This window comes from Fundulus heteroclitus, unplaced genomic scaffold (assembly GCF_011125445.2).
Source record: "Fundulus heteroclitus isolate FHET01 unplaced genomic scaffold, MU-UCD_Fhet_4.1 scaffold_741, whole genome shotgun sequence".
Lineage (NCBI taxonomy): Eukaryota > Metazoa > Chordata > Actinopteri > Cyprinodontiformes > Fundulidae > Fundulus > Fundulus heteroclitus.
Window position 1 is genome coordinate 1452 of NW_023397188.1, and position 15395 is coordinate 16846.

A 15395-nucleotide genomic window follows, 5' to 3' on the forward strand; every position below is an offset into this window, starting at 1 on the left:
TGGGACAAGCAGTGTTCCCGGCTGCAAAAGCGGTCACAGGGAGTAGTAGCGTTGCTTGTCAGCTGAGGACTGACGATGTTTCCTCTCATGGGAGCGCCCACGTTTATGGGCTCGCTCTCTGGAAGCAGGCACGTTCAGATGCCGGCTCTTCAGGTACGCCTTAAATGGAGGAATAATATAGAGGTCGACAAGTTGTGTATCTTATGGGTTTTTAATTTTCATCTCTAACAACTAAGCATTTTAGAGCAAAATCTTTAAGGTGTAGGGTAAGATACCAACAACATAAAACAAACTGATATCGAGTTAAAGCGTGGTTCTTTCATTTGACTTCTCAGGAAACATGTTTGCAAATTTGTCATGATTTTGTTATCACTTTCAATGTTTTGTTTCTTATTTCAGTTCCGTTTATGAATAAGTGGGAATTTCTCCCATTTTTGGAGGAAGAAATGACCCCTGGTCCATGGCCTTATTGTTGAAAAAAGACATTACTGCAGCTATCGTTTGCCATTAACTCTTTTTTTCTTTCCCAGTGAAAGTCATCATGGACCAGCCCTTTCATGTTTTATCTCCAGCAGTCATGGGGAGAGATGTGGGGTACATCCTGAACGGATCACCAGTCTATCACAGGGCAACTTAGAGTCACACAAACATGTACACATACACTCCACCTAAGGGCAACTTAGAGTGACCAATTAATCTAACCGTCATTGTTTTATAAATGCTACCGGTAGAAACAGGGGGATTTAAAAAAAAAAAACGCTACTGTTGTTGCTGACTGACCAGCTGAGCTGGGAGGCTGACCAAGAGGGGTTATCCAAAGACCTCTGTCTTTTTCTCTTTCTCCCGGTCTCTGCGGTGGTGGCAGTGATGATGGTGGTGGTGATGGTGATGTGTTCTCTCCTGCCGCGGTTTTTCTCCAGGGTGTAGTCCCTCAGGTTAACCTCTTGGGGGCGCTGTGGTGCTACAGTGGAGGCTGAGCGCCTCATAGGGCTAGCATCCTTTCCAGACTAATGGAACAAGGAAAGAAAAGACATCAATGACAACCACACAAGTTAGTTATGTGGAACACAAACTCCAAAGTATTACTACACATGATTCTTACCAAATCTGACAGAAGAAATCACATTAGATTCAAAGATGAGGATGTAAATCCTGGATTTCAACATTTCTACATATTAGACGACAGAAAGCATTCTCCAGTTTTCTTTAAAGCTGCGGCAATAATAGCACCAGGCCATATACAGTAAGGACATAGCTGCATGTGTACTGGCACTACTTCTATACATCTATCAATTTTCATTGACACAAATCTAATGTAATTGTTAACTGTAAAAAAAACATGGAGGTACTGAATGACATGAGAGAGAGTATACATACATCTAAATACATCCCTGGAGAGGGGTGGGAGTGGCTATGCTGTGAGGCAGGAGACAGAACACAAAGAGACAAAAAGTCAGCAACGCAAGCAATATGAAACATTCTAAGCATGAATTCTGCTGATCCAGACGTTTATCCAACCCAAAGGAGAGGTTCATCAGCCTATTTAGGGAAAAAGAACGACAACAAGCACTTCTACAAAGTTTGCCAAAGCAACTCTATCTCAGAAATTACTATAAACAAAATAATAACCATTACTTGTTCAACACTAAAAGTTGTATATAAAGTTGTGTATATATATATATATATATATATATATATATATATATATATATATATATATATATATATATATATATATATATATATATCAGAATCAGAGTCAAGACTCAAGTTTAATCGCCAAGTAGGTTTGCACTTACAAGGAATTTGACTTGGTGTTGATGGTGCTGATAAAAAATAAAAATACAATAAAATAAAATGTATATATATATATATATATATATATATATATATATATATATATATATATATATATATATATATATATATATATAGAGAGAGAGAGAGAGAGAGAGAGAGAGAGAGAGAGAGAGAGAGAGAGAGAGAGAGAGAGAGAGAGAGAGAGAGAGAGAGATAGGACCAAACTCTAATCAAGCTAATGACCCCTTTCCAGAAAAAGCTGCTCACATTTCAGCATTTCCATACATTATATTAAAGTCATCTTATTTAAGTAATTTGATTTATAGGTGAAACTAATATTTATTACAGAGATTAATATATTCCAAGTACTTATTTCTATTAATTTTGATTATTATGGCATACAGCTAATGACAACCCAAAAGTACGTATCACAGAAAATGAAATAAGACTTGCTACGTGACAGATTCCAGCAGTCAGACACAACCTCCACAAGGAGGGCAAGCCACAAAAGATTGTTAGTAAAGATGCTGTTGGTTCAGTGCTGTAACCAGGAAAGCATATAGTGCTTCAAGGGCCATTAAAGAGATTGGGGTAGACTCCCAAGGCACAGACTACAGCTGACCGAAAAACCGCCACACAGACATATCTAGTACATGGGCTACAACTGTTGGGTCTAAAGTCGGTCTATCTAGGTTAATATAAATAATTAGTTTCGTTTTAAAATCAAGGTCCCAGAGCCTGGAAAAAGACCAAAGAGGTGCAGAAAGTGTTTTGAGGTCCAGTGTGAAGTTCCCCACCCACACTGATGATTTGGAGAGCAAGTCTGGGTTTGGACCACTGGGTTTTATCAAGTTCAAAGTGATCATAGCTGTCTGTTAAGGATATCTTAAAGCCATTCATGCTTACTTCTGCTGACTAGGATTATGGAGGAGGTACCAATACCTGTGTTATGGACCATGGTATTAGACCATGGTATCATGGTGCTTTACTAGCTACCAAGCTCGCCTAACCTAAAGCCCATGGAGCATCTATATTGTCAAGAGAAAGATGAGAGACACCAGACCCAACACTGCAGATGATCTAGTGATCACTATCAAATAAGTTTTATAATTTTTTTTATGATATTATCATTACCTGAGAAGCTGAATTTTGTTAAATTTTTAGTTTTTAAGTAACCCATAATCATCAACATTAACAGAGATGAACACTAAATATATGGGATCACTCTATATCTAATAAATATATAATAAACAAATTTCACTTTAAATTGAATAAGTGAAAAAATGTATTTTGATGGGATTCTAATTAATTTAGTTGCACTTGTATTTTTTATCTGAACCATAGTCTATAACAACTATACATTATATAATCTGCAATTATATGATCTGTTCTGTCTGGGTTGTTCTATCCCACACCATCCAAAAAGGATTACCTGACACATTGGCCCTTTATGAATCATTGTTGTCACAGAGTTAAGCCCATCCCCTCTAACTATGAGAGGTTAACTGAAACCAGCTCTTCATCCAACGGGTCATGATTCCTAAGTCTTTTGGGTATTACCATGTATGACATTCTGTACAGTTTGTTTGGTTGTTGTTGAGTGGTGTTTGTTTACATTGTAGCCTAGTCCTACCATATTTTAGTTGCAAAAAACTGGTAGTGTGCTATTCCCACCTAAATAAGCTATTCTGTTTATTAGTTATTATATTTATTTTCATCAAATAGTTATTTAAATATTGACTGGAGTTTCTGGTATCTTTAGACTATTCTTTATGTTTGTAAGTATTTAATGATATCACTCAGGTCTCTTGATTTTGTTTATTTTAAATGTCAGTAATGGTTAAAAAAAGGTGGTTAAAAAAGATTTAATTGGAATTTAGTGTTTGTGTTCTTTATTAAAAGTAGGTCATTAGGCAATAGCATAAAATGGCTGCTATTCTTAAAACGTGCAATTGGTGTCAGAGCTAGAAAGGTTTTAGTGACTAGGAAAATAATAAGTCACCAGAGTGTTGTTTAGATTGGGCCAATGCAACCTTTGAAAAAAAAAAAAAACCCAAAAAACACATGACTGTTTAAACCCCAGTCGGTCTAGGCAGATGACCGTTCACACTGAGTCTGGTTCTGCTGGAGGTTTTCCTTCCTGTTAGAGGGGAGTTTTCCTCTCCACTGTCACTTCATGCATGCTCTGTAAGAGGGATTGCTGCAAAGCCACCAACAATGCAGACGACTTTTCCTGCGGTTCTACGCTCTTTCATGAGGAGTGAATGCTGCTTGTCAAGACTTGATGCAATCTGCTGGGTTTCCTTAGATAGGAATCCTTTTGACCAATCTGTATGATTTGATTGAATTTGACTTTGGAAAGTGCCTTGAGATGACATGTGTTGTGAATTTGTGCTATATAAATAAAATTTAATTGAATTGAATTGACTTTATTACCTGGAATAAAAATATTTTTAATCTTGTTTCTTTAATTAGTAATGACTAGCGGGGCAAAGTTACAGCAGAATCCACAGAATAATCAAATCACAAGAATATAATTTATTATATATAGGGGAGTGGTGGCCTAGTGGGGGGAGTGGTGGTCTAGTGGTTAGAGCATTGAGCTTGGGTTCCAGAGGTTCTAAGTTCAACTCCCACAGACCGCCACTCTGGGTCCCTGAGCAAGACCCTTAACCCCCAATTGCTCCCCAGGCGCCACACAGTGGCACCCCACTGCTCCCCAAGGGGATGGGTTAAGATGCAGAAGTGAATTTCTCCATTCTGAGATCAATACAGTTCAATTATTATAATTATTATTTTATTCACTTATGGAAACTCTCCCTAATTTGCAGATACCAATGAATTCTGAATGAAACTTTGATGAGAAGGTCTTTCTTCTTATCTCATTTGATCTTAATCCTCTGGGTGTCGACTTCCCAGACTTCCTGTATGTGAGGCAATGCTGTTCTGTGGTCCTCCTTCCTGGTGATGATGCTTTCCTCCTCTGGTGTAGATGATCAGGAAATGTGCTGAGTTCCAGGGGTAGATGAAACAGTTAAACTGGCAAGGGGCTCACCTGGGCAATTGTGAGCTTGTGAAACAGCAAATTCTGGAACAATTAAGCTCATTCAGATCACCAGCTGCTCAGGTGGAAAGTCTGTGAAAGAAGAGTCAGATCCTGCTCAGCTGGTAAAAATCTCTAAACTCAAGATGGCTGAGGGTAGGTGGAACAGCAAACTTTGATACAGTCAGGTTTTTCCTGCTGTCCAGGTCGTTAATCCAATTGAGAACCACACCATCACAAAATATCCAATGAAAAATAATCCTATTTAGAGCTACGGCGTCTCAAAATATCCAAGGGAGAATAATACAATTTAGATCCACAGCGCTCAAAAATTATCCACAGAAAAATATTCCAATTCACCTAGGAGAAATAATCTATTCTGGAACCACCGCCTTCCATAGTTTCTAAGGAGAAGTAATCTAATCTGGAGCAAGAGGATCACGGACTGTGGGTTGATACTTGCTGGGTGTAAAGTCTTCAGCCGAAGCTCTTTTACTCCTCGTGGCTCCTCTTCTGTTGCAATGATGTCCCGATATCCAGCACAAGGAAACAACGTCAATCCTTGGTGAAACTTCCCTTTTTATTCTCCTCTCCAGGAGCTAGGATGGCCCCTGGTCCATCCTGCTGTTCATTTGTTGCTCTTGGATTAATCAGTTTTTGCTGAAATATCTCTGAAATATATCTTTACTGCATACCGATTTATGGCCTTCCTGCCCCAGACGTCAGAGGCCAGCTCCTCCTATCTCAGTCATATCCCCATAGAGTCAGCTGGGACTTATCCAGGGCCTAGTTCACTGGAGAGCTGTATTCAGCGTCTCTTATTCTTTTGTGGTTAATTTCTTCTTAAAACTTTTTAGACCTTTTAAAATAATATCGGGTTGACAGTGCTTAACAACTTTAAAGAGACTATAGAGATTTGAAGTAAAAAACAGACATGTCTGATCTGATCTGCATGTCTAAGATGGCCTTCAGAAATCAATATCATTGCTGTTGGTAAAGGGTAATAAAACTCCAAAATAATGGTTGAATGTTTTGTGTCAGTGTATGTGTATGTCGGTGAAGGCCAGACTGATCTTGTCACTGCAGAACAGTATGGCATGCTAAAGGCCACGGTGCTCTGGCTCTACTCTAGAGTTCCCATCACACTCCAGCAGGCTGCCTCCAATAGGCCAACATTAATTGAATTGGCTGAAGGATTTCCTGCCCTCAGTTTCAAAAGGTGAGAAAATGAAGACACCAGGTCAGCATACCCTGCTATCTTCCATCTTTTCATTAATCCTTCACTGCAGATCTTTCTCTTTCTCTTTCAATAACCAAATTAGCATTCAGTGAATGTTGAGTCCAGACCCATTTGGAGCCTCTATCATCTTTTCAGTAGGCAGCAGGAGGAAAACAACACCGCCAATGGCTGGCAGCTGGCCAGGGTGTAATCACATTACTGTACACTTCTCTGCTGTGAAAGCAAGCCAAACAACAGCTCTGTATACTGGAACTGAGGAGTGCACTTTAAACGCACAAATCAATCAACATCGCTCAGGAAATGAGCTGCTTCTTATATTTCTGTGGATGTTTCAGCCTAAGCTGGATGAACAGGAAGTCATCTATGCATGCCAACTGCAATATGTTGTGGCTTCCCGAACAGGTTACTGTGTTAAGATATACAATGTCTCATGTTAAAAGGGTTTAGTGGCCTAGTTGCTCATAATAATATCAGGTTTTAAAGAGAACAGGAAATTCAGGCAGCAAAAGTTAAGATGATAAATGAAAAGGGACAAAAACAAGAAAAATAGCCCATTACATGGACCTCGTTCAAATTTCTGAATTTTCTAAAATAAACAAATATTTCCTGATGAACCCCAATTTACTGCCTATATGTCTGTGTAGCTGTTATAATTCCCCAATATGGCAATTTAGCAGGTGCAACCACTTACAGTTTCTCTGCTGAGAATCTTCACAACAAAATCCAGCATTCATATGACAGAGGCAAAACTAGGTTGCAGGTTCAGGGGTCTGTTGCAGACTGGTTGAGTGTTAAGTAGGAAGATCTTGGTGCCCATGTGAAAAACCATTCACCGTTTCATGTTCTTTGAACCAATTAACAGACTAACCAGCTCCAGAAGAACAAGAAGAAAACAGAGAGTGGTACTAAAGTTATTCCTGCACTCTGGATCAACATCTGTCAATAAGTAGGCTATGTGAGCATCTTGGGGTGTGTGGCTGCCATTTTTGCTAGTTTTGTCAATAGGTGTGACGTTATTGGCTACTCCCTCCCCTTAAATAAAGATTTTTATTTGCTGTTTTATCTTGCAGAATTCTTCTGGTTTGACAGAACAGTGTTTGATATAAGTAAAAATATGCACATTTCTTTTAAATGCACCAAATATAAAAGTCTGTATCTATTTACCAAACATTTTAAACACCTTATCTTGGCATTATGTTTGCAAAGATCCCTGATGGAAGAGGCATTTTGCCATTGATGAGTAACTGGTGTTCATGATTAAAGCAGTACCGTGTAACCTTTAGCAACTAGTGGGCACTAGACCTGTAACTTCCTGCGCTGCTGAAGACCACTGGAAGTATTGCACTTATAAATAAACAGTCTCTGTGTTTTGGAATCCGATAGCAGACCACTTTTAGTAGATTGAGAAGTAATTGTAAAGACAAGGGCACGTTCACCCCTCTAGATTATATCCAGAGTCTCCCATTGAAACGGAGAGGGAGATGACAAGGCAGAGCCAGAGGAAGAGGGAGCAGAACTCTAAGAGCCATGGAAGAGAAGGATGGGGGAGGCAACAAGCTCAATCATTTGATTATGAAAGGCTGCAGAAACTTCAACAGAGGAGAAGAGCTGACATGCATGTTTGTGAACTATATTTACTATATTTTGTTATATTATTCATGGCCATGTTAACATTAATAAGTTGAGCCAACACCAGAGTGAGCAATTTAACAGGAGATTAAATGATTATATGGCTCCATTTGCTAAACAAAATATAGAAACTTCAGTGTATATTTCTTACAAGGCATGCAATTAAGTAATGCGTAATTAACACACAATACAATACACATAAACAACTAGTAATTCAAGGTATGGTAAATTAATGAACGGAATTTAACGCATTGAGAATTATGCAGATTTCATTGCAGCGCACGCACTTTAACCAAGGGTATGCTGTTCCGATGGGTATGGTGAACAGTCAGAACACTGGATCTGCACCACTCAAGTTACATAGCTGAGATTTTGAGAAGGGCAGCTTGCACTAGGCATCGATATGTGCCAAGTGATGTACATTTTCCTGAAAAATAATTTATTGAATCTCAAGTTAAGCTAATACTTGGGTCAAAACTTACATGGTGCCGCATTAAAAAATGGAGATAAATACATTTGATTTATTTTTTTGTTGTGGTCATTACATTTTGAATGGTAAATAACTACGATGGTATTTGAAGTACCAAATGGGCTAAGAATAGTTTAGAAGTTTTACCAGTGTCTGGGGGAGAAATAATCTTGAGTTCACAAAAAGAAAATATAGGCCTGAAAATGTGGATGAATGAATGGATAGAAAATTGTTAATTTTCTTTAAGTTTCACTGTCTTTTCCAAATAAATTTCAAAAGAATTAGAAAAGGTTAATAAAAAAAATCTCAATTTAAAGGGGAAAGGATGACTAAAACTGGAAATGCTTCTGTTTCTTTTTCTGAAAATCTGAAATGCACACTGAACTGCTGCCTTTGTTGTCTTTACACAGGCTCAAACCCACCTTGAGTGATTTCTCCGAGTTGGATCTGGCTCTGAGCGCAGCTACCCCAATCCTAGGCCCTGCTGAGTCAAATGAATAGTTTCGCTGGAGCACTTTCAGGCATCTTGCTTGGCCTGTCTGCTAAAGAACTGTGCCACCTGACAGAAGCGGGTGATTCTTCCTCAAAGAAGTTTGGTGACATGAGAAGAACAAAGAAGGTGTAAAATACTTAGAGAAATCTGATAAACTTCTGCCTGACCCTCTCTACCTGGGTACTGAGTTGTCAGCTTGCTGCTAGTTTCCATCACACAGAGAAGAGAACTCAGAGGAATTCTGGCCAGGAATCTTATATGGGCAGAAGGGAGAAACAGGCCATGACAGAGGCTTCCTCCTGGTTAGAAAATTATTCTCCAAAGGGTGGTAACTTTTGCTTATTTAAAATGAAATGTTATGTCATTTAGATATAAATGACTGTAGGCAATTGAGTACACTCTGCACTCAGAGTACTGAGGAACTAGGTCCACAGGTATTGCTATAACCAGTGTGCGATTTGCAAAAAAAACAGAGGGGGGGAATAATTTCAAAAGTTGTATTAATTAATAAAAGTTTTATTAATAATGGTTAGCTAGCAGGTGCTCTTTCAGGTTGCTAGCTAGATCCAATTCAATTCAATTCAATTCAATTTATTTATATAGCGCCAAATCATGAAACATGTCTTCTCAAGGCACTTTACAAAGTCAAGTTCAATCATATTATACAGATTGGGTCAGATTATACAGATTGGTCAAAAATGTCCTATATAAGGAAACCAGTTGATTGCATCAAAGTCCCGACAAGCAGCATTCACTCCTGGGGAACCGTAGAGCCACATGGAGAGTCGTCTGCATTGTACATGGCTTTGCTGCAATCCCTCATACTGAGCAAGCATGAAGCGACAGTGGGAAGAAAAACTCCCCATTAACGGGAAGGAAAACCTCCGGCAGAACCGGGCTCAGTATGAACGGTCATCTGCCTCGACCGACTGGGGTTACAGAATACAGAACAGAGACACAACAAGAGAAACAAAAAAGCACAGAAGCACACATTGATCTAGTAATCTGTTCTACATTAAATGGTCCAGTAGGTTAGACTTTTGTTTTTAAACTTGCGCCATCTACTGTCGGGACTCAGGAGTGGGTATTAGTTTACTTTAACCGCTTTGAGCAGAAAATTTAATAATACTCTTTAAAAACAAACAACAAAACTAATTTACAAATGTGAAGGACACAAGACATGTATTAAGATCAATTTTGAAAAATCCAAAACATTCAGGGGTTAAAGCAAAAATAATCAATTTGGCTGAAAACATTTTCTAGTCAGGCCATATATTCCTGGGCCGTGGACGTCATGCCACCTTAGTAACCTCATTTGGTTATTGTGCAAAGTCCACTTTAACCAAATCTGGTAGTTCCATTGACATTTCCTGTCTCTCTCCCACCTTCCAGCTTCAGAGCCTTGGCGCCATCCTGGACAGCCCTCTCCATAATCTCCTTCACTTTCCACATCCAGAACATCAACTGGTTAACTTTCATATCATTATAATTAAGCATCAAGCAAGTTCTTCCTTCGCACTTTTGCCAAACTGGTCCACAGTCCACTCACCTTTCCACTTTACAATTTCAAAACCCTCCATAAACTGCAGCTAATTCAAAAGACAGCAGCTTGCATCATTACATCATCTTCTTCACACCTGTACATTAACTCTACTGTAACATTCAATATAAATCAATCCTATATACTCTGTGTCCCCACCTCTCGCTCATTGACTGCTGGAGATGGTCAACAGCCCCTCCACGACCTTCTTTGTTACAGAAAAGCGCAGGTGGAATATTATTTATGATTTTTTTTTACTTTTTCTGAATCAGACCCAGTCAAACCGGGACATCGTTTTACATTCCGACCCTTCTTCTTCTTAAAAAAAAGTGTGTCATGCTAAATTAGCTGAGCTAAGCGTTACTCTTTCAGTTTTATATAAAACATAACAGCGATAGACACACTTACCGAGGGAAGTCGTTGTCAGCTGTTCTATCCACTGAACTTTCTCACCTGCTGGTTTGCATAAATCCAAAGAAAACCTTTGACCACCACAACTTTCATTCATGCATCTGTGGTCAGTTTGAGATGTTCTTCCAAAAGTTAAAATGATTGAACACCGATAAACTAGTAGATTTCTGCTTTACAAAGACCCGCCCTACTCTTCTTCTGATTGGCTAATGTCCTGGCTCTGCCAGATTTCATTGGTTAAGCGCAGCTTCTGTTTAAAATCTTGAATAAAAAGTCTACATGGAACATTTTGCGCTCATTTTTCAAATGACGAAAGTCCCTCACAGCGACGGAGAACATTACACCCCTGATAATATTACTTATTCAGATCAGAAGGGGGAGGAATGTATCCCCCCCAGGGATAAAACATGAATGACCAGAGGGGGGGGACATCACAACCAGAGGGGGGGGAAATCTCCCCCATCCCCCCAGCAAATCGCACCCAGGCTATCACTCACTCTTATTTATAACCCACAGTTATATTATACACTGTGAGTTATTGAATAAAACTTGAATTATTTATAAAGTGTTCAACTAAGTGATTTCGTTTTCAAAGTCCTACCCTATCTAGGAGTACAAAACACAATTTTAAATTAAAGCTGCAAGCAGCAATGGTGGCACCGCGGAAGCGTCGCTTGACGACCTCCATGCCAACCGCGGGATTGGTGCTCAATTCCACCTATCACCACCAATGCAATAGTCATAACTAGTGATGGGTAGATGAGGCGTCATGAAGCGTTTCGACACATTACCAAACTGTATTGATTCTGTGTCAATACTGTGTCACTGAATACGGATTCTGCTGGAACTAAAAAATCCCTACAGGCAACCTAGTTGACAGACTCAACTGACATAGATTTGATGACCTAGTATCAGAATAATATAATTTAGCTGTTGCTTCTAGAAAATGGATAAGTGAGAAGACTTTTGTTAGTGACTGTGCATGATTTGCTTTGTGAGAAAATCCAGATCACTCTTGTGTAACCCTCAACAATTGTCTTGTTTAAAGACTACATACTAATATCTCATTTTATTAATAAACTTACTAAAATAATTTTCCCATTTTCTATTTACTGTGATACAAATGTAGTTTTTAAATAAGGCAGAATCTCTTCATTTATCTGCCATTCAAACGTACTGTAATGAAAAAGGGTGAAACAGCGCCAATAGTGGCCGAAAGTGGTATTTATTATTCCATAGAGAATGAGTAGGGCAGTTTCTGTGAAATTCAAATATTTATTAAAATTCAACCGTTGGCCCTGAAAATATTTACAGGTAATGTGGAAAACGTGTTCTAACTGCTAAATTATTTCCATGTAGTTTGACGCAGAAATTGTAGAGAACATTTTTTAGAGCTTATACTGACATAGGCAAAAAATTTAATGTGACCTAATTTAGTCAAACAGGTATGGATTTGCACCAAACTGACAACGTATTTTAGGCTCTGTTAACTGAAGATGCGTGCCCATTTACAAAAAGATTGAGACATGTATGTTGCAGATATAGTGATTTGTTCATTTGACCAACTTTTAAAGATTTAGAGTGACGGACATCAAAAATAAAGCTTGGATTAGTGTGTACCATATGCTTTAATCTATCCAAGGAATACATCCTGAGATTCTGAGCCCATAAAAACAAACGACAGATTTTTGGTGAATTTTTTTTCATTTACCGAATAATAGGTGTTTGAACAGACAAAATGGTGGTTTTGATCCAAAATGGTGGACTTCCTGTGGGGTTTGGACCATGAGTCCAAGCGACTTTTTTGTAGGTCCTCATCTGTTACATATGTATATCCAATTTCAGAAACCTTGGACAAAGCATGGCTTGGGGCTGATGTTTTGAAATATTCTAGAGGGCGCTGTAGAACAAGTAGGCCACGCCCACAGGAAATTTCACTGGAAATCATTTTGGGACTGGACCAAGACCAGATGGAAAATGTGGAATCTGGAGCCAAACGTATGGTCATGGCAAGATGGCTGACTTCGCCACGCCACCATGGCCAGACGCTGCATCCAAATGTCTTTCTACTTAAAAGCAAGTGAGACCAACATGTTATCTGTCTTCTGACCCACTTTCGTGTGGACTAGGTCAGTGGTGTCTGCATGGGACCTTTCCAAGCTAAAAACAACACTTTCTGACCTCAGGGGTCATGGCTTTGACGACGTCATCTTTTGACCACAGAATTTTGTAGGGCACCTGACAAGCATCCATCATGACAGGTTTCAGATTTTTTGGTCTTTCAGTTGGAATGTTATAAGGGTTTGAAATTTTTTTATGAAGGTCAAGTTTGTGCCTTAGCCACGCCCCTAAACATTTTCAAAAACTCATCAATTTCATAAATTTAACTCATGAATTTCATAAATTTAAGCCCTAGGAAGAGTTCGTTAAAGTTTGAGGTGAGTAAAAGTAAAAAAAGGGCCCAAAACGGCCTTTGACCCAAAATGGCCGACTCCCTGTTGATTTTAGGTCATACCCCCAAGAGACTTTCTGTCATGATTTGGGAAGATCTACCTACATTAATTTTTTTTTAATTTTTTGGACTTACCAGTAGCCACAACTCACTTTAGGTGGCACTGTAGAGCAGTTTCACCACACCCATTTTCAACTCCATTAATATCCGAAAAATTTTCATTGGGGTACAACCTTCTGCCAAGTTTCGTGAGTTTTCGTATATGTTTAGACCCCCAAAAAGGCCGCTCAAGGGGTCAAATAATAATAAGAAACCAGACAGATACAATAGACCTTCGCAGCGCTTTGCTGCTCGGGCCTAAATATAAAATAATCATTATCACCATATGGATTTCAGGGGCTTCCTTGGAATATTCCTCCTAAATCCAAAGATTTGAGAATCTTTCATTTAGGAAAGATGTTTGTTTTTTCCTTTTTAAAATACTGTACTGGAATGAATTCCAGTTGGGACTTAGATAAAGGAAGTTTAATACTTATGGTATTGAATTCTCATGGTATTTGTGTGTTCACAATCACACGAGAATCCATCTTGTCCCACTCCCATGTCATTTGTTTGAGCCCCAACCGGTTTTGGTTCAGGCCAATTACTTTGCAGTATTAGTTTGAGGTGGGACATACCAGGTGTTTCACGAAAACAAGAGGTGCCGAGCCCACAGCCGAACTGTCACGATTTGGGTTTTGTCTTGGTTTATGTTATCAGATTTATTAGTTAAGTTTCTGCTTTTGGGGTCTTGTTTGGTTTTGATTTAGACATGTTGTTCTGTTTAGGTTACCTGTTTTCCACCTGTCACTTTATCAGCTCTGTTTGGTCTCCCCTCAGCAATCTGTCAGCTTTCTTGCCCTGATTAGTTTCACCTGCCTTCCCTGTAATTAGTTTTCACTCCATTTCACCTGTGTACTCCACTATATAGTTCTGCCTCGGTCTTCAGTTCTCTGCCAGATCATTTACGAGCCCACGGTGAGTTTTGTTCCAGCGTTCTATATTCTGATTGACCTGTTGATGCAAACCTGATTGCTTTTTGATTCTGAGCCAGCCTGTCCCTTGATCTGTTTTTTCCTGCCCTGTCTGACTGATTGCCTGTTTTGCCTACCCGAATCTGCCAAAGGAATATCCGAGCTTGCTTTATCCCTGTCGGTACTTCTGCCTGATTTTCGACTGCCTTTTTGTGTACCGTTTTTGGACTGCCATTTGACTTCTGATCCTGCCTGTCCCTGTCCTGCTTATCTGAGAGCAATAAAACATCTGAACCCGAAATCTCTGCTTGTTAGCCTGAATACTGAGTCCACCCATTCAGTTCCGTTCATAACACAAACCACAATAAACATGGCAACGATGGAGGACACATGCATACCTGCTGCTATCACATCTGATTATTCAGAATCCACAATTTCTTCTTTGAAAGAAGAACAGCAAGAAGTGTCTTGACCAGTGTAACTTGTTGTGGTTCCTCATGGTGCCTGCAGCTTATATTTTCATTTGATAACGTGATTGGTTAAAATCCATCTTTGGTAGGCAGGCACTAGGTGTCACTTTGCCCAATCAGTGCCTATCTCCAGCAGTTATTGAGTGAGATGTAGAAATATAATTTCTATCAAAAACAGTGATTATTCTGGTTAATTATGTTGCACTGCTTTTGTTTTGAACACAACCCTTTTCACTCAGATACTCACAGGGTGTTATAGTCCTGGAAATGATTTGTCAAATTCTTCTAAACTGTAATGATTATTACATCCTTAAAGGTTCCAGATCAGTAAAAAGAGGAAGCATTGAGGAATGCAGTAATGTGGAACTTGTTATTATTGTGTGTCCAGGTGTCAGCAGAGCTGAGAAAGCTAGAAAACAGCGTGTGTGTGTAGAGTTTGCTGTTAAACAATGCTAGAACTCAAATCTGTCTTTTTTCTGTTGTCCTAATATCAAAGCTATATTGAGTTGATATTCACTGGACAAAGCCTGAAAGACCATGGGTTATTATATTAATCATAAAATAACTTGAAAGCATTTAATTGCACATGTGGTTTGGGTGTTCTGCTTTGGAATGAACCAGATTTTGAGAGCGTTATTAAGTTTGAAATTTACCCAGATGTTGTATTTTGAGACAGCTCTCAATCTTTTTTCAGAAACTCTTAACACATATGGGATGATAATGTTTATACAACTGTTTTCTCCTCTGAGTTGATGTGGTTGGTGAACACCTTAACTTCTTTGGTTTGGATTTTGACCCAAGTGTCATCCACATATCTAAACCAGTGAGTTGGTGC

At 39.0% G+C, this 15395-nt stretch overlaps 1 protein-coding gene across 1 annotated transcript in view; it reads right to left on the reverse strand.

Annotated features, from left to right (window-relative positions):
• Positions 1 to 962: 962 nt before the first annotated feature.
• LOC105915367 (voltage-dependent N-type calcium channel subunit alpha-1B-like) overlaps positions 963 to 15395 on the reverse strand; it is a 49786-nt gene continuing 35353 nt past the window's right edge. The window contains exons 19-20 of the mRNA XM_036134121.1: positions 1378 to 1416; positions 963 to 1007 (exon numbers count right to left, since the gene is read on the reverse strand). Of these exons, the coding sequence (XP_035990014.1) occupies positions 1412 to 1416 (5 nt within the window). The 3' untranslated portion in view covers positions 963 to 1007; positions 1378 to 1411. The remainder of the gene's footprint in view (positions 1008 to 1377; positions 1417 to 15395) is intronic.